The sequence below is a fragment of the Saccostrea echinata genome, unplaced genomic scaffold, assembly GCF_033153115.1.
Source record: "Saccostrea echinata isolate AGI-Se365-2 ecotype Australia unplaced genomic scaffold, CSIRO_AGI_Sech_v1 ptg000077l, whole genome shotgun sequence".
NCBI lineage: Eukaryota > Metazoa > Mollusca > Bivalvia > Ostreida > Ostreidae > Saccostrea > Saccostrea echinata.
The window spans coordinates 554,443-580,974 of NW_026889826.1; the positions used below are offsets into that span (position 1 = coordinate 554,443).

General features: G+C 35.9%; 2 protein-coding genes across 2 annotated transcripts in view; one reads left to right on the forward strand and one right to left on the reverse strand.

The window, feature by feature from the left end:
- LOC133176623 (intermembrane lipid transfer protein VPS13D-like) overlaps positions 1-26,532 on the forward strand; it is an 80,925-nt gene that overhangs the window by 53,702 nt on the left and 691 nt on the right. Inside the window, exons 48-73 of the mRNA XM_061311730.1 lie at positions 487-661; positions 4,835-5,039; positions 8,031-8,232; positions 9,005-9,193; positions 9,429-9,595; positions 11,272-11,325; positions 11,699-11,779; positions 13,015-13,159; positions 13,348-13,520; positions 13,966-14,089; positions 14,213-14,285; positions 14,396-14,552; positions 17,108-17,186; positions 17,452-17,679; positions 17,896-18,132; positions 18,272-18,376; positions 18,582-18,731; positions 20,567-20,713; positions 20,855-20,988; positions 21,230-21,411; positions 21,600-21,673; positions 22,284-22,451; positions 22,795-22,998; positions 23,223-23,476; positions 23,750-23,907; positions 26,237-26,337. Coding sequence (XP_061167714.1) covers positions 487-661; positions 4,835-5,039; positions 8,031-8,232; positions 9,005-9,193; positions 9,429-9,595; positions 11,272-11,325; positions 11,699-11,779; positions 13,015-13,159; positions 13,348-13,520; positions 13,966-14,089; positions 14,213-14,285; positions 14,396-14,552; positions 17,108-17,186; positions 17,452-17,679; positions 17,896-18,132; positions 18,272-18,376; positions 18,582-18,731; positions 20,567-20,713; positions 20,855-20,988; positions 21,230-21,411; positions 21,600-21,673; positions 22,284-22,451; positions 22,795-22,998; positions 23,223-23,476; positions 23,750-23,907; positions 26,237-26,337 — 3,966 coding nt within the window. The remainder of the gene's footprint in view (positions 1-486; positions 662-4,834; positions 5,040-8,030; positions 8,233-9,004; positions 9,194-9,428; positions 9,596-11,271; positions 11,326-11,698; positions 11,780-13,014; positions 13,160-13,347; positions 13,521-13,965; positions 14,090-14,212; positions 14,286-14,395; positions 14,553-17,107; positions 17,187-17,451; positions 17,680-17,895; positions 18,133-18,271; positions 18,377-18,581; positions 18,732-20,566; positions 20,714-20,854; positions 20,989-21,229; positions 21,412-21,599; positions 21,674-22,283; positions 22,452-22,794; positions 22,999-23,222; positions 23,477-23,749; positions 23,908-26,236; positions 26,338-26,532) is intronic.
- Positions 1,871-4,041, reverse strand: LOC133176621 (uncharacterized). The gene is made up of 2 exons (XM_061311729.1): positions 3,948-4,041; positions 1,871-3,684 (listed from the first exon to the last, which is right to left on the reverse strand). Exon 2 carries the CDS (start codon positions 3,682-3,684, stop codon positions 1,951-1,953), a length of 1,734 nt encoding a protein of 577 aa, XP_061167713.1. The 5' UTR covers positions 3,948-4,041; the 3' UTR covers positions 1,871-1,950.

A 26,532-nucleotide genomic window follows, 5' to 3' on the forward strand; every position in this document is an offset into this window, starting at 1 on the left:
TCAAATCATGACCCCCGGGGATAGGGCGGGGCCACAATAGGGAATCCAAGTTTTACATTGAAATATATAGGAAGAATCTTTAAAAATCTTCTTCTCAAGAACCACTGAGCCAAAAAAGCTGAAACTTATGTGGAAGCATCCTGGGATAGTGTAGATTCTAAATTGTTCAAATCATGACCCCGGGGGTAGGGCGGGGCCACAATAGGGAAACATTAAAATATATAGGAAAAATCTTTAAAAATCTTCTCAAGAACCACTGGACCAGAAAAACTGAAACTTATGTGGAAGCATCGTGGGATAGTGTTGATTCTAAATTGTTAAAATCATGACCCCCGGGGGTAGGGCGGGGCCACAATAGGTATTACAAGGGGGGAAGTCTGGTAATGAACAGCATGGCCAAAGTTACTCAGGTGAGCGATGTGGCCCATGGGCCTCTTGTTTTTTTCTCAGGTCTAAAAAACTGATAACCATTTTTCCTTGCTTCAGTTAACATACAGTTCAAAACATGACCCATCCAGACAGAAGCCAGCAAGACTTGTGTTTGATGTAAAACAGGAAGGAAAAGCTCGTAAACTGATAACGGTCAGATCAGCCCTGATTGTCCGAAATGAATTGGACTCCAGCATTGACCTTAAAATGGCCACACACTCAGGCTTGGAAGGTAATATGTATATGTAAACTTTTATCAGATCACCTGAGTCACTTGGTGACCTATTGCTATCTGCTTTTGTCCAGAACTTTTCACATTTTCAACTTCTCAAGAACCACTAGACCAATTTCAAGCAAATCAAAGTATCCTTGGGTAAAGGGGAACTTTATTCAAATGAGGGGCAGTGCCTCCTTCCAGGGAGATAATCAAGAAAAGGCAAAAATAAGGTGGTGTCAATTAAAAATCTTTTCAATAACCACTGAGCCAGAAAAGTTGAAACTTATCTCAAAGCTTTCCGACATAGTATTGGCGAAGAATTTTTTCTTCTCAAGAACAGCAGAGCCATGATTAGTCCTATTAAATATGGAATCATCCTCAGGTAGTGCAGATTCAAATTTGTTCACATCATTGACCCCAAGGATAGGTTGTGGCCACAACAATGGATGAAATAAATTTTTATGTGGGCATATGTAGGAAAAATTTCTAAAATTCATCTTCAATCTCAAAAACAGCAAGAACATGATTTGCCAACATTCTCAGGTAATGCAGATTAAGTGTTAATTAATATACGGTCTTGGGGAGGGTGGGGCCACAATAGAGAATCAATGAAAAAATAGGAAAAAATCTTTAAAAATTGTGTGCGTGGGGAGTTTGATGAGGGTGTTTGTGTCATATATTGAAATTTATTATAAATGGTTCTTTATTTCATTTACTCTTGAATTTATTGAGGGCAAGCTGTGTAAACCTAATAACGAATGAAAAGTTCTCATCAAACTGTAAAATGTGTGTGATGTGAGTCTAAGTCAGGTCAGGTGGACCCAAAGTGGTCATAGCCTGAAAAACTCATGATACTCAGGTGACTGTTAAGGCCCATGGGCCTCTTGTTAAGTTCCAAGTGTAGTCCAAAGTTGAGCAGAATCAGGTTTTCATTATGTAGCACGTATTGTTGCCTCTCTGTATAGTGAATAGTGTAAATCATTTTTTATTGCAAGAACTTTATTTTCACTACTTAATAACGTGAGACTGTCTGCTTGCAAAAATTTCATTTTCACATTTATTAATTTTAAAAAAGGATTATGTACAACAACAAAAGATATTTGTGAAAATTTTGTCTCACATGTTAATACCAAATAATATTCTTGCAAAATTAAGTGTAGCAAACATTTTGTGAAATACAGTATATATTGTGTTCTCTTAAGCAAACATTACTAGGAATACCAATTTCTACACTAGATATCACATAATTTATTCTGTTCTGTGTATAATTATATACAATCAATGTGTTTATTACAAAGTAAGAATCACTGAAGATACTTGTACACTGTCAGTGTGTTGGTGAATCGTGGTCCCACATAGAGATTGTTCTCATCATCCACACACACACTATAGGGATACTCTACCCCTTGTTGTTGTGTGAGTAATAGAGACAAGAACTGACCGTCCTGATCAAGGAGGTGAACTGTGTAACTGTAATCATCACACACCAGGATGTGACCGAGGACATCAGTACAGATTCCATACGGATAGAACCTTAACTCCTGACCTGTGTAGGAAAACCTGTGTTGTCCTGATTTATTCACCACCACTACTCCATTACTAATGTCTGATGTACAGATATCTCCATTGATGTTTTCTGTGATGTAGTGTGGTAGTTCATACAGTTCCTGTCCTTTGTTATCCCTCTGTATGTTCTGTAGTTCTTTTCCTGTCTTGTTGTACCTGGTGACTTTACCCTCTATACCTGTCCACATCCCCACCAGTAAGTCCCCGTTGATGTGGGAGGAGTGTATGCTGAGTGGTATCCAGTCTCCAGTTTTAATGAATTCAGTGATATTATTATCCTGTGTTATCCTATTGATGACTTTCTTGTCTTTGTCTGTAAAGATCAGATCCCCGTCCTGTGTCACTGTGTGGTAACCTTCAGATCCACCACTGGTTTTTATCTTCTGTATCACATTCCCCTGTAGATCTGTTTGGACAAGATTACCATTCCAGTCACTGATCCAGAGTCTGTCTGATTGATCTAGTGATATATGTCTTACATTATCAACACCTGGTACATTGAACTCCCTGACCTTGGTGACAGAGGCAGATAGAGACATTGTTTGTTTCTTGTCAGATTTCACATGTTTATCTTGTTTTGTCTGTTCACTTGTAGATTTCATTGATGTAGAAATAGATGCAATTTCCATTGGCTTTACGCTTCTTAGTTCTCCCTTTTTATCTGTTACAGTTATCTTCCCCAGTAATTCAGCAACATCTTTTTTGTTGTATTGAGCAGGAGAAAATTCTGGTGTGGAAGCTTTTGTTGTTTCTGGTATGGATTGTATTTTTAAGTTCTCTGGAAGTTTAGTTGTGAAGTTAGTGAGCTCAGTAGAGGACAGGTAACTCTGGAACTCTTTAACAAGGTCACTGAGATAGGCAATATAGTCATCAAATGTCTTCTCTTGGCTCTTTAATTTCTCCAGTAATGACTTCTCTATTTGGTGTAATTCTTCCATATTTTCTGAGAGCACTGTGTCCACCATGTTTTTGAGAGACTCGGCTTCAGCCTTCATGGATGTCCGTATGTTGTTCATAATCTGTTTAACTTCTGTGGCATCTTCCTGGACTTCTCTCTGTAAATCCTGTGATGTTGGAATAAAATAGTTATGGATTTTAGAGATTTGCTTTTGGCAAAGTTCAAACTTATCTGTGTAAAGAGTTTCTAAATCTGTAAATTGATGTCCCCGATGACCTTGCATTGTTGTACATCTTGAACAAAGAGGAACATTGCATTCTTCGCAGAGAATATCTATTTCTTTAGTGTGGTGGATCTCACATTTTTCACGAGGAAGTTGTCGTTTGCGTTGCTGGTAAAGGACTACCTCATGATTCTTATTTCCTCGCATTTTCAGATGTTGGTCTCTACATTGTTTACACAATCGGTGATGACATGAATTGCAGTAGAATTCACAATTGTTGTCACAATCCTCAGTATCACACTCTACAAAGTGTTGAGCAGTGCCTGGAATTTTTGGTTTGGAAAGTGCCATCTAAAATTAATATTTAAAAGTTTATTGAATATTTGTGGATTACAGAATTGTTGTAATCACGAATTCAATAGTTTAAGGTGAACTACACGTAAACAATATGTTTTGTTTGACTATGTCAATCTGAAGAGGAATGCCTTAATAATGGAATCAAGTTTCTAACTTATTCTGTTGTATTAAATCTCACAGAAATATGACTTGAATAGACAAAAAGCCCTATTTGAAAAAAATTCACATTTCTTGTCTGCAGGCATCCCAGTACTTACTTTTGACACAAATGACCTCTAAAGTTATATTTGTTTTCAATAAACTTTGGAATGTCAGAATGAGATTTTAGTCGAGACTTAGACGAGATCTGTAATTTACTTCCTGGATGGAGATAAATATAGATTTAAATCTCCCACAAACAATGCAATCAAATGTCAAACAAAATGTTAGACTACATGTACTTATAAGTATAACTGAATAGGAAAATCAATATTGTTCATTATTACAGAAAAAAAAAAATTATTCATGTCAAAGCTAGAGTAAACAAATTTATTTTACAGTATTTTCCAATTTTTGTTAAAAAGGTACTGTATATAGATATTTGTGATTGTTAGCTTTAGCAAAGTGTAATGAATGAATTCGAAGAAGTGAATATTTGAGCCTTATTTTTTTAATAGCAAAAAATAAAAAAATTTTAAAGGAGGAAACTTATTGTTATTATTACAGTTACTTATTGATTGATGTTGAGCAATTTAATGAATTCTAATTGAAGTTTAGTGAATGGACAAAGTATTTTGATTAACATTTATTGTTTTTTTCCTTTCCCCCTACTTATTGCATCATAAAACTGTGATCTGCATCTGGTATATTTAAGGCTTAAGAGGATAAGAGCATGTAAAAATTAAGCCAAATGTCAGCATTTTCTGAGTATTGTAAGAAAATTAAAAAAATTGAAGGATGACCCCCCTCCCCCCTACCCACACACACACACACCCGTTACACCACCACCACTTTGTGAAGTAATAATATATAAGTATGCCAAAAATACCCACTTTATTGGACCACTGGTTTTAAAATGGCCAAAGATTTAGAACTTACTAGTTAATTGGTTTTGTTCAGTTAACAGAATTACATTTTTGCTAAATATGTATCTTCTAACATGCAGGTAAATTTAATATCATGGAAATCCCACCCAAAGGAACCTTACCACTTCCACTTCCATATGTGTCTTCCATGCTCTATGTCAGGCCATCTGATTGGCCAGTGAAGTATTGCAATCAACCAATCCAATGGCAGAATGTTGGTTTGGCATGGGAAGTCCAGGAGAGAATAATGAAATGCGACTCTTCAGAAGGAACTGGAGTTTATAGGTAACACTCCTTCCCCACAACCCTTAATTTCTGTTGTTGTATGCAGGAGCAAGAGTCTATAGATTGTTTATCGTGCAAGAATTGGAAACCTTTTAACTAAATGAGTTCAAATCTCTGTGATATAATTTAGGGATATAACAATTGTCACGAACTTTCCATGATTGGCGGTTGTCATATATGAAATGAGATGTAAATGATTGATTGTAATTTTCATCTTCTAAAATCACCAACTGCAGCAATTTTTTAGCTCACCTGAGCTGAAAGCTCAAGTGAGCTTTTCTGATCACCCATTGTCCGTCGTCCATCCGTCCGTCTGTAAACTTTTCACATTTTCAACTTCTTCTCAAGAACCACTAGGCCAATTTTAATCAAACTTGGTACAAAGCATCCTTGGTTGAAGGGAAGTTTAAATTGTTAAAATGAAGGGCCAAGGCCCCTTCAAAGGGGAGATAATCAAGAAAAGATAAAAATTGGGTGGGGTCATTAAAAAATCTTCTCTAGAAACACTGGGCCAGAAAATCTGAAACTTATGTGGAAGCATCCTGGGGTAGTAGAGATTCTAAATTGTTCAAAACATGACACCCCCCCCCCTCCCCCCGGGGGTAGGGCGGGGCCACAATAGGGAATCCAAGTTTTACATTGAAATATGCAGAAAAAAATCTTCGTCTCAAGAATCACTGAGCCAGAAAGGCTGAAACTTATGTGGAAGCATCCTGGGGTAGTGTAGATTCTAAATTATTCAAAACATGACCCCCCGGGATAGGGAGGGGCCATAATAGGGAATCCAATTTTTACATTGAAATATTATTTAATAAGTAAAAATCTTTAAAAGTCTTCTTCGAAAGAACCACTGAGCCAGAAAGGCTGAAACTTATGTGGAAGCATCCTGGGGTAGTGCAGATTCTAAATTGTTCAAATCTTGACCCCCGGGGGTAGGATGGGACCACAATAGGGAATCCAAGTTTTACAATGAAATATTTCAATTAGTAAAAATCTTTAAAAGTCTTCTTCTCAAGAACCACTGACCCAGAAAAGCTGAAACTTATGTGGAAGCATTCTGGGGTAGTGTAGATTCTAAATTGTTCAAATAATGACCCCTGGGGGTAGGGCGGGGCCACAATCAGGGATAGACATTAACTTTTAAATTCACTTGCCCTTCAGGCAAGTGATCTGAAATGTTGACTTGTCCGAATGCAAAACTTGGTTGCCCAAAATGAGGGAAGAAGAATATTATTTATTACTGTAAATGTTATGATAGAAAAAAAATGAGACCAAATACACTGTCAACTTGGCAAGTTGAGCTACATTAGAAAAAAAAAATTGATGCAGCATTTTACATAAATGTGTGCCACTGTCCTTGTCAGTTTAATCTGCTAACACACACTGCCATACAGCAATAATCCTCCATTTCATATTTTTAAAAATTATTTTCGGTAGGATCCTTTTGTGAGTCGTGATTTTCAAAGATAACAGTGAAGCAATGCTAGTGGAAGATAGCTGCTACGATATGTACCTATCTAGATCAGGATATTAATATGTTACTTACATTCTGTGACTGAAATAAATAATCTCATTTCCTAGTAAGAAGTTAACAAAGTTGTTAGACGTAGAGCTTATTTACAACGAAAGAAAACAGAATAACGAACCCGATTTTAAATGGACTGTATAATCTAGAAATGCTACCAAGGAATTTCGAACACAAATCAATGTCAAGTCAGGTACCTGGTGGAAATCAAATATTCAATTTATTGTTTTATTCATAAATTAATGTAAACTAAATAAATATGTACCTTTCTATAAGAAAAACTCACTTGCCCGATCGGACAAGTACGTCTAAAGTTTCACTTGCCCGAACTGAGAATTTACTTGTCCCGGGCAATCGGACAACCGTTAATGTTGATTCCTGACAGTAGGTACTACAAGGGGGGAAATCAGGTGAAAAACAGCAAGGCCAAAGTTTCTCAGGTGAGCGTTGTGGCCCATGGGCCTCTTTTTTATTGTACAAGCAAACATTTCCTTTTTTCCGCGATCTAGCAAAAATCTTTGCAAAAATGGCTTCTGAAGTTAGCTAGCCCATCTAAGATGGATATTAAAACATTAAGTATTAAATGAAAAACAGACACGACAGAACTATCCCTCTTCCATGAAAATATTGAAAGCATGAGACTTTATTTGTTGTTGCAAGAAAAATGATGAACTTCCATATAGTTACAAATAAACATTAAATAACTATGTGACACAACTACGGGTCTGGATAAATATTGTGACCATAAAGGTTCATTGTTATTACAATTTCAAAATCATTTAATATGTAAAATGTTTACTTATAATATCAATTTCAGTATGAATTGAAGTGTGATTTCATGTTAGTTTCAGTTGTCAAGAAAGGGGAAATGATGATGTCCAAATTTTAAAAAAAGTGTTTCTGGAATTTTTGCATGTCAGTGCCAGCTGGCATAAGATACTGACTGTAGCCATTATACAGTTATGCCATGATAGGTTTCATGGAAAACTTAACATATTTTTTTAAAAAATGATTTAATTTAAATTTGGGATAAATTAAATCATGGTATAAATATAAATTTATTTCCCCAATAAATAAATTTCCATTATTTTTTTAAATTAGTAATATTTCAAAAATGTATCTCTGATTAATTGGATTACTGATTTATATTTTTTGTCATTAAATGAATATATAAATCTAATATCCAAATTTTTCTGCAAGCAGTTTTATATATCGTAAAAAAAAATTATTTGCATAAATGATCACCAATTGTGCACAGAATATAAAAAAGAATTGTCTGATAAACAATTTTAAAAATTTGCCAAAAGTGGGATAAGTGAAAAAAATTTTTAATTTTTTTTGCAAGAAGTGTGAAACACAGAAAAAACTCATTACAGGGTATTCTTAATATCTAAAAAGAAAATCTTTTGTCTAGAAATTTAGCTTACTTCTGGTAGAACTTGATTTGATGTTCTCGCAATGTTTAGATTCTGTGTGTCGGTCAAGCGGGAGAACTATCCTGAGCAGTTACTGACAGAGGACTCGAGTTTGATTCTACCAGGACACACTGTATCCATACGTCCACCTGTGATCATTCGTAACCTGCTGCCCATTGAACTGAGATACTACATCAGAGATACGCAGATCTGTGGGACAGTGAAGGCAGGAGAGAAGGCTTACTTACATGCTGTAAGTACAATCAGGCTTGAGGCCTTTATGAAAACAATTTCTTGTTTTATGTACTCTATCCCACAATTTTTACCACATATTTCAAGGTGGGTAAGTAGGTGTTTTTTTTTTTAATTTTTTTTAAAGGGGGAGGGGGCATATTTGCACATGTCAGTATGTCTGTAGACCAAGTGTTGTCTGCTAAATAAATCTATCTTGAGACTCCTTTCAATGACAGACATCAAACTTGGTACATTGGTATTCCCTGAGAGTAGAGGTAGATTTTTAGGTCACAATTAAGGTAAAAGGTCAAGGGTCAAACTACTCTAGACACAGAAGATCTTGTCTGTTCAATATGTAAATCTTTAGGGTTTAAAACTGACATTTTATTTGGACATTGTAAACTTTGAATATATTTGTATCATAGTCAATTTAGTTATTAATAGTGAATTATTAGTGACAGTAAAGTAAAATAAAAGTTTATTAAAACCAGCACGGACATTAATGATGTATGAAATACATTGATTTATAATGGGAAAAGAAACTTTAATTTCATGAACCATTATCATTATTATGTTAAAATAAATTGGATGGTGATGTTGGTACAATGATCTATAATTTTGTAAATTCTTTTGTAATGGAATTGATCAGAATAGACCAATCAAGCCCATCGATACTAAGTAATAAATTTGAACAAAAAACAGAAAACATTGCTTTTTAGAGGAACCTGTTTTGATGTACTGTCCTTTTGATCTGTGAAATATATTTACACAGTCACATAATCTGTTTGCAGGCTGATCCCCAGCAGACAATGGAGCTGGGATTAAATCTTGAGAACTTCCCCACCTGTAAGGAGTTGGTGGTTCCTCCTGTCACCACCGGCCCCCAGTACCACAAGGTCAAGATTCGTCTATATGACACCAAGAAACGTCTGCTGGAGTTACTCATCAAAATCATCTTCAGGAAAGGAGGAGCAGTCTCTGTAGGTTCTAGAAAATTCTTCTGTTGCTTAAAACATTTATTTCTTTATATTTACATGTAGTACAGTACACATGTACTGGAGTATTATTATAATATTACGGTGTAAATTCATCAAAATATCCTTTTACATACTAGTGACTATAATTACATATTTTAAAATTTACATTGTAGCGATAAGGAGTAGAAGATTCAAAGTACATGGATTGTAATGTTTGTTACAAATATTTTCTTTGTAGATCCATGTGACAGCCCCTTACTGGTTGGTCAACAAGTCAGGGCTCCCCCTGGTGTTTAGACAGGACTTTTCCCAGCAGGATGCTGCCGGACAGTATGAGGAGCATGAACTGGCCCGCTCAGTCACCCCACTACTCTTTTGTTACGCGGAGAAGGACCTTCCCAATCTGTGAGTACATTGAGATTATTTTATGGCTTAGTGTCCGAGTTGTGTTACATAAAAGGTTTTCAGTTACTAATGTCTGAGTACATGTAGTTAAAATGAGCTGATGGTAAACCCTTAGTACAAGCATGTCATGTCAAAGTTTCATTTCCTTAGGAAGTTAAAGCGACAGTACGGCTGCAAAATGTGTGCTTTTTCGTCCAAATTTACCCAATATGTCATTAAGAAATAAGGTATAAAGTTGATGTAAGCAGTTTGAGAAACAGAAATATTCTCAACTCAAACAAAATTAACGTAATTAGAATCTGCTGGAAAATCAAGGGTCGTACGAACTGGAGCAATCTTAGATCTGTTTATTTGTACCATGTGAATTCCAAAACGGCACGTGCCTACACTGTAGAGTTTACAGTTATAATGAATATTAGGTGAAAACAATTTTCAAAAACACAAATTATCATAACTTTCTGATAAAATAATCTAAAATAATAATCGTAAAGATTTTAGTCTGCATTCAGGTGAATTTAACAGAATTAAAAGTACAAATGTTGACGTTTTGTGTATTGGGGTCCGAGAAAGGAAAAACCAACTAATCATACGTTATCGCGGCAAATGTCAAACAAAATATTCTTCTGCACAGTTAAAAAAATTAGCATTTCAAATGGCAACAATGTTTATAAGTCAAAGATGTATTTTTTATGTTGAGTTTACACTATTTTTTTCTTTGAAAGCGACGGAAAAATGAGAAATGATAACAAGTATCAACAAACCTGTCGAATAGAACCTTCGAGAGCCCTGCGTGAGTGTCGCCGAGTTCCCGTTTCTTCCTTATCCAGCGATTACCAAACTAAATTTTAGTCAGGAAAGTTGCTTTTTCAAGTTCTATTTTCAGTTTCTTTTTATTTTTAGTCGACTTTGTCAATGTAGCAGGCCTACCGGGATGCCCTCTCTAAGCATGCTGTTTTGTTTATAAAAACTACGCATGCGTGCATAGCATGGAATGTGGAACCCCGAACACGTTGCGATGTATATATTTACGTCCCATAAATAACTATTAATTTTAATGAAATAATCCAAATTATTTAATTGTAAAAGTTGTAATTTTCTGAAAGTTTATACATTTATGAGTAGTAAAAAAATTCAAAATCTTGTCGGAAATTTTTATCTAGTCAGTTTTTTGATGAGATGCGCCGTACTGTCACTTTAAAGTCTTAACCTTTACCATAATTTAATTGATGATTCATTTACAGACTAAAAATGCTCACTCCCAGTGGATCTTTGGATGCTGTTTTTTTACCTAATTATATGTTTTAGATGTGTGGCCAGTTTTTAGATCAGATCTAATCCCAAGTACATGTATCTGTAATCTTTACCTGAACTGAACTTGTATGGGTGATGCCTCACTCTTACAGCTTTTTATGCTTGGGATGCTGTATCTTACATAGTTTTCTAAATGACTGGCCATCTAAGTTTTAATATGAATTCAATTCCATAAAGCTACAAAACCTAACATTGTCTAAATTGTAATTGATGATACCTCAAGGGTAACATGCGACTGCAGTTTTGCTTCAGATTATCCATATAAGTAACATTATATGCAACTTTCATTGATATGAAATTGCCTCCTTATTAGATTATGCCTTGTGTCACTGATTACCTACTGTATGTTTGTTTTCGTTTTACAGATGCACAATGAGAGTAGGAAAGTCTGTCCAGGGTCCAGATGCTGTTCCTGTGTGGTAATATTTTACTTTTTACAATCTTTTTAGCTCACCTGAACCAAAAGCATCCCCTTGTTAATGTGTAGATTCAAGTTTGCATAAGACATGAGCCCATTGGGCTATAGTTTGTCCACTATATGGCCCGAGTCAAAATTTTTCAGAAAAAATAAAGAGGGAAAAACTTTTAATTAAACAGTAGGAGAGATTTTTCTTTAAACCTTTTCTCAAGAAAAGCACAACCTTGGTGCAAATATTAGCATTGAAAAGGAGTGGAGAGAAAAAAAAATTACTGTGTCATATTTTGACATGTTGTAGAATGATGGAATTTTAATTTGGAACAGTTATGGTACGTGTACTTACAAGCTTTCTCATGTCCTTTTATTTGACACAGGTGTAAGAGGTTCTCCCTGGAGAGTGGTACCGGCATGAGGAGACTGAATGTAGTTCCTAAGACTGGCAACCGCCCAGACTGGTTAGTACAACTACAAAGTCAAGCCAAGCTGTCATTGGCCATTTGTATCCCTAACACACAGTAAGTCCTACAGAGACTGGGAGGGAAGGCCAGTTCTATCTCAGGTGGAGGAAAAAGCATGGCCGCTGTATGATGAAGTCCCAGGGTGATTGTATCTGATACCAAACCGCTACTCAACTGTATTTCATCTACTTGTTTTTGATTGGCATGAAGCACCTGAGGGTTTAAAAAGGGACTTGTCATATTGGTGTATTGTTTCGCTAAAGTGCTTAATTTTTTTTTTTTTTTTCCCTTTTGAATGCATTAATATTTAAACTTTGGTTGTGTATACACTATATTTACCTTTAAAAAGGTGTGCTATTATATGTATTTCTATTTAATTTTATTCTTTAATTCAGTTTCATATATACATGTACTAAAAGACATAAAGCAGTCCTGTCCTCCTGAAATTTAGTTTTTTGTATCATATATGACTTTCTTGTAAAGGGATATTTAGACCTTCATATATACACTTAATCATACATGTAATGAAAAGTCCCAAAGCTGCAAAAATACAGAAATGAATTGCATTTAAAAAGTTCTGATAATTGATTGATGAAATGTAAAAGTTTATTCATAATTGAAATTGATGTTTATGATATCATTTAAGACATAAAAAATGCATATCTTGTATCACATAGAAATTGTTGGATGTATATGACTCCGTAAGTGTTCAGTATCCTTACTTTAAAAAAGAAGTAATAGTTGAAAGTTATGCTGATGCTTTACTTGCATTGGATAATCATTGCAAACCTCAGCTATCATGTATGATCCTCTCCCAGTCTGGCCATGGTTTCATGAGAAGAGAATATTTGGTAGCTCATTAAAATATTGACCAATGCAAGTAAAGCATCAGAACTTTGAATTTTGATGTGACCATTTATTACCATAACACAGTTTATGGAACAATTTTTGTTTACTGTTGATGTCAGTTGTTGATTTGAATTGCGATGAAAACAATTATTTTCATTTTGCTGAACATAACAGCATAGAGGTGTAATTATTCAAGAATACGTCACTTTATGTGTCCAAGCAGCCACTGGTAGGAGACGGCTATATGCAGACTCTGGACCATGGCTGATACGATGTGAAAAAGAATTTTACTTACATGTACATAAAACAGTTTTTTTTTTTTTTTTCAAATATCAAATTCTTTTCACGCTTATATTTGAATTTTATATACATACATTTTTTAGGGTGTATAACATTGGTATAGGGGTACACCAAGGGAAAGGACTCTATGCTGACACAAACATTGTGACCTTTGCCCCCTTGTATGAAATTGACAACCAATCCAGTCACAGACTTGCAATCGCTCAGAGACACCTTGCCCTTTCTGAGGTAATTACATGTGGGATTAATTTGATGGCAACTTTTAACTTATTTTCAGGTAATATCATTTACAGGTACCTTTTCATGCAAGAAAATTAAAATTTATTCAGTTTATTTCTTACAAGATATAAATTGATTTTAGAAATTGGCGAAGGTCTTACTTTTTGTGCACATTTTGTAAACTTGATCTTTTGCAGAAAATGAAGCTAGACACCTGTTTAATTGCCCTTCCACAATGTAAGCTTCCATTTCATTGGCCAAGACTTGACCTTGATCAGTTGTTATGTGTAAATCTATTGGATGTTGGATCCTCCTCCTGGTCAGGTGGATTCAGAATTGATAAAACAGATTCTTTCCACATAAATATAAGGTATAAATTGATCTTCATTGTGATATATTCATTATCTACACATGTACTATCTTGCACAAATGTAGTCTTGAATGGGTAATAATGAATTCAAGTTGATAAGATTGTTTGAAAATGTACATACAATGTATATAGTACTTGAGTGTGCAGTATATTAAATGTGTGCATCTTTCATTTGTGAATGCAAATTTTTGCGGAGTGGAAATAATTTACAGATAAGGGATGTAATTTGTTTATCAAAGTATCGAACTATTTAAGACATCACCCATTTTACAAGGCTGTAAGGGGTACCTTATCCAAAGAAATTTAATGACATAATTTAAGACACAATTAATTATTATACATTCAAGCTTTATGAGTTTCAATGAATAAAAACATTACCTGGAGTTAATGTAAGTGTTAATTATGGAGTTAATGAAAGTGTTTATTAGAATGTTTCTATTTTTAGGGATGATCACAATGTGAGTCATCTCCTGAAGGTGGAGATAGTGATGGAGGGACCCACATACTTCATAGTGTTTGGGGATGCTGGGGAAGTCCCCCCTCCCATCAGAATAGACAACTTGGCTGAAGTTAGTAGACTTCATTTTATATCATATTCAAATCTCAGAGAAAATAGTCATGTACATTGTCTTGTAGAGTCTGAATTGTAGGTCTTTTACATTCAAGTTTCATTCAAGCAATCTGTGTTTCAGATTCCTGTGGAATATTTCCAAAGTGACACAACAGAACAGAAGCTGAGAGCTTTCGTTCAGCCTCATGTACAGTGTAGGTTTCAAATTTTCTCTGTACTAATTAATAGTTATACTAATGAAGTTTGTTTCAATACTTAAGGATATCTCATAAAGCTGAATTTTAATGTAAAATAATATTGATAGTACCTTATGCCTGGGATGAACCAATGTTGAGCCACTCAATAACACTGAGGGTAAAGGGAGGAACTAGTGCCACCTACAATATGGACAAATTGGAGGAAGGGAAGCAACTCTGTTATCCAAACTTTATTTACCTGAGAGCATCAGCTACCTCTGCAAAGTATGTTTTGTTTATAAGCTTTATCAGTTTAAATCTAGAATTAAAAATCAATTTTTCTGTATTAAAATGAAATTTTTATGCCCCCTTATCGAAGATTCGGGGGTATATAGTTTTTGCCATATCTGTCCGTCCATCCATCTGTCTGTCTGTCTGTTTGTCTGCAAAAACTTTAACTTTGCCCATAACTTTTGATTGGTTGGATCTTTGACTTTAATATTTCACATGTTTATTCCTTGTGACAAGACCTTTCTTTAGGTACCATCATATTTGACTTTTGACCTTGGAGTTAGACCCACTTTTGCAAAATTTTATTGGACTTTAACCTTGAACATAACATTTGAAAAGTTGGTGCTTGGGCTTTCAAACTTCACAAGTGTATTCCTTGTTACAAGACCTTTCTTTAGATACCAAAAAACTTTGACCCTTTGACCTTGACCTTGGAGTTTGACCTACTTTTGAAAAACTTTAACCTTGGCCATAACTTTTGAACAATTGGTACAAGGGCTTACATTCTTCACATGTGTATTTTTTGTGACAGGACCTTTCTTTTGATACCAACAACTTTGACCTTTTGACCTTGACCTAGGAGTTTGACATACTATTGAAAAACTTGGCCATAACTTTTGAATGGTTGGTGCTATGGCTTTCATATCAAACATGTCTATTTCTTGTGACAAGACCTTCCTTTGGATACCAACCACTTTGACACTATGACTTTGACCTGGGAGATAACCTACTTTTGAAAAACTTTAACCTTGGCCATAACTTTTGAACAGTTGGTGCTAGGGCTTTCATACTTCACATATGTAATCCTTGTGACAAGACCTTCCTTTGGATATAAACAACTTTGACCCTTTGACTTTGACCTTGGAGTTCGATCTACTTTTGAAAACTTTAACCTTGGCCATAACATTTGAATGGTTGGTGCTAGGGCTTTCATACTTCACATATGTAATCCATGTGACAAGACTTTTTCTCTCACCTGAGCTGAAAGCTCAAGTGAGCTTTTCTGATCACCCGTTATCCGTCGTTCGTCCGTCTGTAAACTTTTCACATTTTCAACTTCTTCTCAAGAACCACTGGGCAAATTTTAACCAAATTTGGTACAAAGCATCTTTGGGTGAATGGGAGTTTAAATTGTTAAAATGAAGGACCAAGTCCCCTTCAAAGGGGATATAATCAAGAAAATAAAAAAAATTGGGTGGGGTCATTAAAAAAATCTTCTCAAGAATCACTGGGCCAGAAAAGCTGAAACTTATGTGGAAGCATCCTTGGGTAGTGTAGATTTTAAATTGTTCAAACCATGACCCCCAGGGATAGGGCGGGGTCACAATATGGAATCCAAGTTTTACATTGAAATATGTAGTAAAAATCTTTAAAAATCTTCTTCTCAAGAACCACTGGGCCTGAAAGGCTGAAACTTACGTGGAAGCATCCTTGGATAGTGTAGATTTTAAATTGTTAAAATCATGACCCCGGGGGGTAGGGCGGGGTCACAATATGGAATCCAAGTTTTACATTGAAATATATTGTAAAAATCTTCTTCTCAAGAACCACTGGGCCAGAAAGGCTGAAACTTATGTGGATGTATTCTGGGGTAGTGTAGATTCTAAATTGTTCAAACCATGACCCCCAGGGGTAGGACGGGGCCACAATAGGGAATCCAAGTTTAACATTGAAATATGTAGTAAAAATCTTTAAAAATCTTCTTCTCAAGAACCACTGACCCAGAAAAGCTGAAACTGATGTGGAAGCATCCTGGGGTAGTGTAGATTCTAAGTTGTTCAAATCATGACCCCTGGGGGAAGGGTGGGGCCACAATAAGTACTACAAGGGGGGGGGGGAATCAGGTGAAAAACAGCAAGGCCAAAGATATTCAGGTGAGTGTTGTGGTCCATGGGCCTCTTGTTTAGGAAACCAACAACTTAGACCCTTTGGCCTTGACCTTGGAGTTTGACCTACTTTTGAAAAACTTTAACCTTGGCCATAACTTTAAAACATTTGGTGCCAGGGCTTTCATATTTAACATGTCTATTTCTGTGACAAGTCTTTTCTTTGAATACCAAGAATTTTGGCATTGACCATGACCTTGGAGTTTGACCTACTTTTAAAAAACTTTAAACTTGGTCAACACATGTGAACGTTTGGTTCTAGAACTTTCACATTTCATGAACATATGTATCACTTGTGACAAGACCTTCCTTTGGGGCTCCATTTGATCTTGAGGTTTTACTTACTTCTAAAAAAAACTTTGACCTTCACCATAACTTTTGAACAGTTGGTTCAACGGCTTTCAAATTTCACAGGTATATTCCTCGAGACAGACCTTTCTTTAGGTACCAACATTTTTGATCTCTTGACCTGGAGTTTGACTTCCAATTGAGAAACTTTAACCTTCGCCATAAGCTGCCATATGGGGCATCAGTGTTTCACAAACACATCTTGTTGATATTGTTTTAAATGTTTTAAATTTTATCAACATGAAGTCATGCAATTCTTCATTTTATTATTGATAGATCTTTAATATGTAATTATTAAATTGTTTTTGTTTTAAGAAGTCCAACACAGGATAGTCCTCACACAGACCTTGTTTTAGAAGTTGTTCAAGATCAGTACATCAAATTCTGTAAAAAGGTATAGTACATATTTTCCACAAAAAAAAAATTGCTCCAGTTTAAAAATAAAATGATTTATGAGATGAATATGATGAAGAACAAAATAGGGTTGTATACATAAGTTTGATTGATTGTCAGTTTATTTGAGTTTCAGCTGAACATTTTTAGTTCTTATTCTTTTACACATACCTGTAGTTTCTTGAATGTAGGAGTAATTGTCGGTGCATCCAACATGTGTTTTTGACCATATATTTGTACAGGAGATGTTATTTATTATTTGATAGGAGGTTGGTAATCGTAACCAGTTATGGAGAATGACCAGTGGGGGTATGTTAGAGCATGAGGGGTCAATATCTCCTAGAGACCCCCACAATAGGTCCTCCTACCCCTCGGGGAAGAGCATGGTACTGGACATAGATGACATCGCCCCCAGACCAGGCAGGATTGTCCCCCTCACCCTCAGAAAAAGAGACGAGAGGAGGAAAGCGACACAGACATGGAAGTTCACTGAGGTGAATTTTTTGTTGGTTATATCTTAGTCTCATTGAATTCAAGATAACAAGGCTTAACTGTATAAGTGAAGAAGATAACTAAATGTTAATGGAAATAATTATACATAGTCTTTTGAAAGTAACTTTGTAATTTTAAGATTAATGCGCATGTTTATTTGCTTGAAGAAAATAACTTGTTTGCACTCAGGAGGTTTTACCCTTAGGCTAATGTTTCAGGATGGCAGACTGTGTTGTGTTGATGGTGCTATGTGTGTACAGACACTTGGAGGGGTAGAGTGTCTGAGGGACTCAGCTGTAGCTGTAGTGGGGCCTGGTCCCCCCTCAGGGAGGAGTGTCCCTGCCCACATGAAGATTGACAGACGGAGGCTCCTCCCAGGGTCAGGCTGTCTTGCTGTCAGGACCGTCATGGATGGACCAATCAGAGTGCTGCAAATTACAGATGTCTCACAAGGAGTAAGTTTGTTGTCCACCTCAAAACAAATCCCAGACAGTATTGCATAAATTGACTGTTGTGTGGAAAGGTTCCACTTTTCTTAATATGATCAGTGTATATTATTGAGATTTTAACAACTCTACCCTGGATTTTTTTTAGTCTGTTGCTGAAGTAACAAAGAACTACCAAGACTGGGTTGTTTGTGAAGAAGATAAGGTGGCTGAAATAGAGAATAAATCAGCAGAGAAGAAATCAAGTTTAGAGGTCAGTCATTATAACTAAATTTGATTCAGGAAATGTTTAATAGCCATATTGTTAATATACATGTATATATGCATTTATTATCATTATAATAAAGAAAATTATTATTGATATCAAATGTTGAATTTTGTTTAATTCTGTTAAATGCTACCTACAACAGATGCGAGAAAAAAATTGTAATTTTATTAATTGAGCCTGTGTGTTACAGATTTGTATGAGTCTGAAGGGGGGTGTGGGTTTATCCCTTGTGAATTACACCCCAGAGGAGCTGGTCTATATCTCACTACAGAACATCTCTCTGGACTACATCTCTAACCCTAATTACTTGACGGTAGATGTAGCGGTAGCCAATGTACAGGTACGTGTATATCATTAACAAATTTTAATTAATTAAATCATGTGATAGAAGTGTGTGACACAACACCTTTCAAACTAAAAGTTCAGAGGTTTATGAATATTTTTGTAAACAAAATTTAATGCCAAGTACAGCTGTAATATACAGTGAGTACAAGCTTATCTTTTAAAAAGATAGGTGAGCTAGCGCTGTAGCTATCATAAACCACAGAATTAGATATCTGAATTATTGGATTTATTTGCTGAATCGATTTTAATTCTGAAGGGGGGGGGGGGGGTCTGGCAAAATCTTTCGAGTCAGATTATTTATTTTCATGCCAGTCAAGGACAGATTATTTATTTTCAAGATGATCAAGGACAGATTATTTATTTTCTTCTTAATTGAAAAAGTTTGACAAAAACAAACAAAAAAAAGTTCAAAGAGGGACCGGGAAGGGGGGGGGTGTTAAGTAGTAATAGTCAATGACAGATTATTTATTTTCTTGCCGGTCGTGGAAAGACAGTTATTTATTTCTAACTTTTTTGAGGACAGAATATTTATTTCCAAAATCTTTCAGTCCCCCCCCCCCCCTTCAGAATCAAATGGTCGTCCCTAATTATTAAAAGGAAGACACAGTGGTACACTGGAGGTAGTGTTGGGGTGTGTGTCTTAATTCAGAATGGTGAATGTATCAGCTATTCAGTGTTTAATACAGAATATTCATCAGACTATTTATAAAAAGGCTATTGTTGGATTAAATTCGGGATACTGTGCTTTAAGCATTCTGTAGTTTACTGTAATTTCAATTTTGAAGTGAAAAATAAGAGATAAGTAGAACCAATGAACAGCTAGTTTAAAAACAGTCCAGTGTGGTACTGTTTTGTAGCAATCGCATCAGAGTCCTTTCGGGCCTTTCCCGGCAAGCTCGGAAAACATATCCGAGGTTGTTATTCCGAGCTTGCCAGAAAGATCCAGGAAGATAGTTAAAAATAGCTATTTTTTTTTTAAATTATAATTTTAGAAATTAGAACTGATCTGTACAATTTTGGCATTTACTGTTACCTTTTGAACGTTTATTTAAGGTTAGACAACAAATCGCGAAACTTCAGATCATATGTATTTTCAGATTAAAAAACGAAATTGACAATTTATCTACAAGTAGTATTCCCAGAGTGCCCTACCATGAAGTCGAGCATACATCTCGAGTTATTGCTAGCTTGAGAGCGCCAGCAATAACAATCGGATCATTACTCGGGCGTTTCCGTCAAAAAAGGAAAAATGAGAAATTAAAGAATTATAATTATATCAGTGCTACTGCATTGTATCAATCGTTTCTCGTGTCTTTCCGAATACTCTGAAAGATTTCCTGGGTTTGTTTCTGAGCTTGCCGGAATTATCTAGGAAGGTAGTATACATGGTTAGCTTTAAGGAAAGCTAGGTTTTACCAGTTGATGTTGGCATTATATGACCCAAATTTTCTTGTACTTTTAATCATAGGTTAGACAATAAATTAAGAAATTCAGAATTCGGACCATATCAATTTTTTATGATAAAACGAAATTATCATCGTACAGTCTATCTTCAGTAGTTTTCCCGGAATGCCTGACCGTGAAGTCGAGTATGCGTATTCCAGAAATATAGACTAACGTAGTTGCTAGCGCTCGAGAGCGCTAGCAATTAAACTAAGAAAAGGGAATTAAAATTGAGAATGCTCCATCCATTTTAAATTGGTATTTACAAAAGGTAGTCCCAAAAACTGAACATTGAGAGTTTTTCCATTTTATGATTTGAAGTAAGAAGTTTAACTAATAATGAGAATGGATTATTTTAATTTTTTTGTCTGAATTTGTTTTCTACAGGTTGATAATCAGCTGTTCACAGCCACCAGACCTGTCCTGTTGTATGTCACACCTACCCCTAGAAGAGACATCCCAGAGAATACTCCAGCACTCCATGTTGTGGCCCAGAAAATTCCCAACTCAAAATGGAATGCTGAAATTTATAAAGTAAATTCTAGTTTTATATTTTTTCAATGTTGCAGTTTGTAATTTTCAACTTGAGTAGACATAGATCTAGAGCATGATTACATGTAAATGATAAATATTCAGTGTACAATACATGTTAATTTGGAAATTGTACTTTTTTAGCACTTAATTGTAAGCATGAAGAAACTGAGCATTCAGATAGAGGAGGAATTGTTATGGAAGCTGTTACAGTTTTGTGGATTTGGGTCAGCGGACCACATGGATGAGAAAGTCACAGAGGGGGAGGATCCAAGAAAGTAAGTGGTGGACTTTGAAATAACTAGCATTAATGTCTGTTACAGAATAGAATGGAATTTATTTACATTTTGTTTACATTTAATGAAACACTTTTTTGTTTATAATTTATGGGATACATGTATTACAGTGAGTGACTTTGATTTTCTAGTAAAAGCATTCATTATTATGTACAGATCGATACACGTATCCCTGACATTATAGGCATACTTGTAATTTAAAACATGCACCAACTTTTTATAGAGCACTTGCAGCTGCCACTTCAGTGAAGACAAAGAGATATTACTTTGGACTTCTGAAAATCCACACCAGTCGTATCAATCTGAGCATGCTCACTGCCTCCAAACTGTCACCTGACCTGAAGGCTCTGAAGAGGGACATGTCTCTACCACTTGTCAGATTTGAAGATGCTAAAGTGGATTTAGGTAATGTATGGATTAGTAAAAGATGTTCAGATTAAAACTGCATCTCATATGTACATGTTTATCACTGTTTAGCAGTTACATGTATTTGTTAATTCAAGATCACCTTTAAATGTATGAACATGATGATAAATATTCTACTTTTCTAAGTATTTACATGTCACTGTATTTAATTGTCAATCTACTGACAGATCCTTTCATCAAAAGTCACCTATTTGAAACCATTGTCTTCCTTCAGAAAGAGATAGGATTCCACTACACTGAGGTATACACACTTATGTCAACTCATACATATACATTATTATAACAGTAACTTGATCCGAAGAGTCGTATCACGTCGAGTTGACAGGCGCGGATCATCAGATCAAACGAGACGCGAAGCGTCGAGTTTGATCTGATGATCCGCGCCTGTCAACGAGACGTGATACGGCTCTTCGGATCAAGTTACTGTTATAATGATAAATTTATTATATACCCTCCCTTACAACTAGCAAAATATAGTTTTAAAAAAACTTTTGAGATCAATTATATAAGATTTTTCCATTAAACAAAGCATTTTTCAAGGAACTTTTTGATGCGCATGAAAAATAACGTCATGTTTCTGTGTACTACGTCATCAGTTTCAGAGAGGGGTGATATGGATTCAGAAAACCACAGTGTGGTGATCCGAAATGTCGGATCACACCGTCAGTGATTGTACGAAATCTACAGTAAAATTGAGTGATACACACTTGGGTATATAATAAAATTACATATTTATTTTGTTCTTACTCAGTCTATAATGTATCAAAGGTTTTCAAACAAAACCCTATCTGTTCACTTGTACAGTTTCTCTGTATAATCATGTTCATTGTATGAATTGCTTTGTTTGACAGGAGTTGAAGAGTCAGGCAGCCAAGATCCTGGGTTCTGTGGACTTTCTGGGAAATCCCCTGGGTCTGTTTAATGATGTCACAGAGGGAATTTCTGGTCTGATCAATGATGGCAATGTGGGGGGTCTGCTGAAAAACGTCACACATGGGGTGTCTAACTCTGCTGCCAAGGTAATTAGATCATTATTTTGAAAGTATTCTGCAATTTGATGTGCCTAACTAGGAACTGATTTATAGTTTAAGATGATTGTATAAAAGTTCTTAGGTTACAGATATTTGAAGGATGTTCTTAAGAATGTATTTACTAAACAAAAAATATGACATTGAATTTCTAAACATACATGTACACAGACCATACTTTTGTTATTTCAAAGGTCTTAATTTTTCAGTAAGCTGTCAGCAAATAGCATAATTAAATCAGATTTAGCCATTTAGTTTTTGTTAATCCCCCCTCCCCCCCCCCCCCCAATTGAAATTGCATGTCTATTGTTTTCTGGTGTTTGGGTTTAAATAGGTTGTTGGATCGCTATCTGATGGTCTTGGGACACTGAACATGGACAAAAACTACCAGGACAGAAGGGAGCAGTTGAGGACCGGTGCCCAGTCCAGCGGGGGGCATATACTGGCCGGGGTCAAAGGTTTTGGTAATGGACTGTTTGGTGCTGTGACCAGTATATTTACCCAGCCTTATGATGGTTTCAAGGAAGATGGTATCGAGGTGATTCATACCAGAAATTTTTTATCGATAAGAAAAATTATTTGAAAATTAAAGATTAGTTTTAAAAACTGACAAAATTTAGTAATTTTGATCATTGAAAACAAAACATAATTCCAAACAAGACTTTTAAGGATATTCAATGAAAATTTTGATATGTTAAAATATTTATGGTTTTATACAGAAATGAAAAAATTGTAAGTTAAATTTTGTTTTCATATTGTCAGGGATTTGTGACAGGGATTGGGAAGGGAGTGATTGGTACAGTCACTAAGCCTGTAGTTGGAGTACTAGACCTAGCCTCGGGAGCAGCTAACGCTATCAGGGACACCAGCAGTAGCAGCTCTCGTATCAGTCCCCCTCCCATCAGACTCCCACGGTGCTGTCACGGGGCGGGGATGTTGCTGCCTCCTTACTCTCAAAATGATGCCAAGTCACAGAAACTACTGCATGATCTCAACAAGAAGAACCTGGATGAATTGTAAGTTTTTAATTAGCATGGAAATTATACTCATTAAAACAAATTTTGGCTTCTAAAGTTCAATCATAATGAGTCAGTACATGTATTATTACTTTTAGGAAAATTTGTATTCCATTTCTTGTGTGTACATATGGATATAATCTTTTTGAACAATTTTTTAAAATTGGTTCCATTGGGAAGAAAAAATTAAAAATTGAGGCAAAGTGGTGTTAAAATATTAATCTTTGTAAACTAAGAAAGTAATTAATATTTTAGTTTGTGTCATGTTTGTAGCTTCATAGCTGTAGAACAGCTGAGGAGAGAAGACAGACTGATGTCCCTGATCACCTCTAAACAGGTGTACTTCTTACTAGGGGGTGAGGCTGACTCTGGGAACATCATTCTAAAGGTCCCCCACAAAGAGCTGTTCCAGTGTGTGATGGTAGAAATCAGTAAGTGACATGGTCTATTCCAGTTATTCTATTTTAACATTACTGCAGCTATGTTTGAAAAATTCTGTCTGTAAAAGTAGATCTTGGATGAAATATATTCAAATGTCATATATCCACAGACTGATGCTTCTGGTACTTTAAGATTCTTTCAATTTTAAAGATTAATGCAAAAAAACAAGAGGCCCATGGGCCATATCGCTCACCTGAGTAACTTTGGCCATGCTGTTCTTTACCAAATTTCCCCTTAAATTCCTATTGTGGCCCCGCCCTACCCCAGGGGGTCCTGATTTGAACAATTAGAATCTACACTACCCAAGGATGCTTCCACATAAGGTTCAGCTTTTTCTGGCCCAGTAGTTCTTGAGAAGAAGATTTTTAAAGATTTTTCCTATATATTTCAATGTTAAACTTGGATTCCCTATTGTGGCCCCGCCCTACCCCCGGGAGTCATGATTTTAACATTTAGAATCTACACTACCCCAAGATGCTTCCACATAAGTTTCAGCTTTCCTGGCCCAGTGGTTCTTGAGAAGAAGATTTTTAAAGAATTTTCCTATATATTACAATGTAAAACTTGGATTCCCTATTGTGGCCCCGCCCTATCCCCGGGGGTCATGATTTTAACAATTTAGAATCTACACTACCCCAGGATGCTTCCACATAATTTTCAGCTTTTCTGGCCCAGTGGTTCTTGAGAAGAAGATTTTTAAAAGATTTTTCCTATATATATCAATGTAAAACTTGGATTCCCTATTGTGGCCCCGCCCTACCCCCGGGGGTCATGATTTTAACAATGTAGATTCTACACTACCCGAGGATGCTTCCACATAATTTTCAGCTTTTCCGGCCCAGTGGTTCTTGAGAAGAAGATTTTTAAAGATTTTTCCTATATATTTCAATGTAAAACTTGGATTCCCTATTGTGGCCCCGCCCCACCCCCGGGGGTCATGATTTTAACAATTTAGAATCTACACTACCCCAGGATGCTTCCACATAATTTTCAGCTTTTCTGGCCCAGTGGTTCTTGAGAAGATTTTTAAAGATTTTTCCTAAAAATTACAATGTAAACTTTGGATTCCCTATTGTGGCCCTGCCCTACCCCCGGGGGTCATGATTTTAACAATTTAGAATCTACACTACCCCAGGATGCTTCCACATAAAGTTTCAGCTTTTCTGGCCCAGTGGTTCTTGAGAAGAAGATTTTTAAAGATTTTTCCTATATATTACAATGTAAAACTTGGATTCCCTATTGTGGCCCCGCCCTACCCCCGGGGGTCATGATTTTGACAATTTAGAATCTACACTACCCCAGAAAGCTTCCACATAAAGTTTCAGCTTTTCTGTTCCAGTGGTTCTTGAGAAGAAGATTTTTAAAGATTTTTCCTATATATTTCAATGTAAAACTTGGATTCCCTATTGTGGCCCCGCCCTACCCCCGGGGGTCATGATTTTAACAATTTAGAATCTACACTACCCCAGAAAGCTTCCACATAAGTTTCAGCTTTTCTGGCCCAGTGGTTCTTGAGAAGAAGATTTTTAAAGATTTTTCCTATATATTTCAATGTAAAACTTGGATTCCCTATTGTGGCCCCGCCCTACCCCCGGGGGTCATGATTTTAACAATTTAGAATCTACACTATCCCAAGATGCTTCCACATAAGTTTCAGCTTTTTTGGACCAGTGGTTCTTGAGAAGAAGATTTTTTAATGACCCCACCCTATTTTTGTCTTCTCTTGATTATCTCCCCTTGTGAGGGGACTTGGCCCTTCATTTTGAGAATTTAAATTCCCCTTCACCCAAGGATGCTTTGAACCAAGTTTGGTCAAAATTGGCCCAGTGGTTCTTGAGAAGAAGTCAAAAATGTGAAAAGTTTACAGACGGATGGACAGACAGACGGACAGACAGACGGACGGACGGACGGACGACGGACAAAATGTGATCAGAAAAGCTCACTTGAGCCTTCGGCTCAGGTGAGCTAATAAATGCAGATTATACAGTTTGATGATGTGTGCTCAACAGTGTGTTTCCATTTCACCTTAACTGTTAAGCTAAGAAGTAAGAAAAGTAAGAAGTATTAAGAAAAAGAAATGGAAATACTGAATGTTACAGACAAGGCCATGCTCAGCTATGTACAGTCATAACTTGCTTCCATTTTGTATGAGTGAAACCTGGAAGAAGTACATGGATAATAATTATAATGCTTCATTTGTTGGCTTTGGACAGGTCATATCATCTCATGGGTCAGGAGAAAATCATTTGTAAATAATTACATGACTGTATATTGATTTACAGAAGGTAGATATTACCCATAATTTATGATGATTTACAGAAGGTAGATATTACCTGGAGTTGGTGAGGTTACCAACATCAGCTTCTGATCAGCAGAGGGTCCCCCAGATCAGATGTGACAAACAAACAGTAGCTGAAAGGGTAATTATTTAGTGTCAAATAAATCCTTGTTGTGAGAGGGACCCATTAATATACTATATATGTACAAGTACTGTGTCTAATCATTTTACTATTTTGCTTTGTTTGAGAATCATATTAAAAATATACATGCTCCGGGGAATTAAAGTGAACATTGCAGATCTGTTTGTCTTTATAGAGCCCTATTTAATGAAAAGA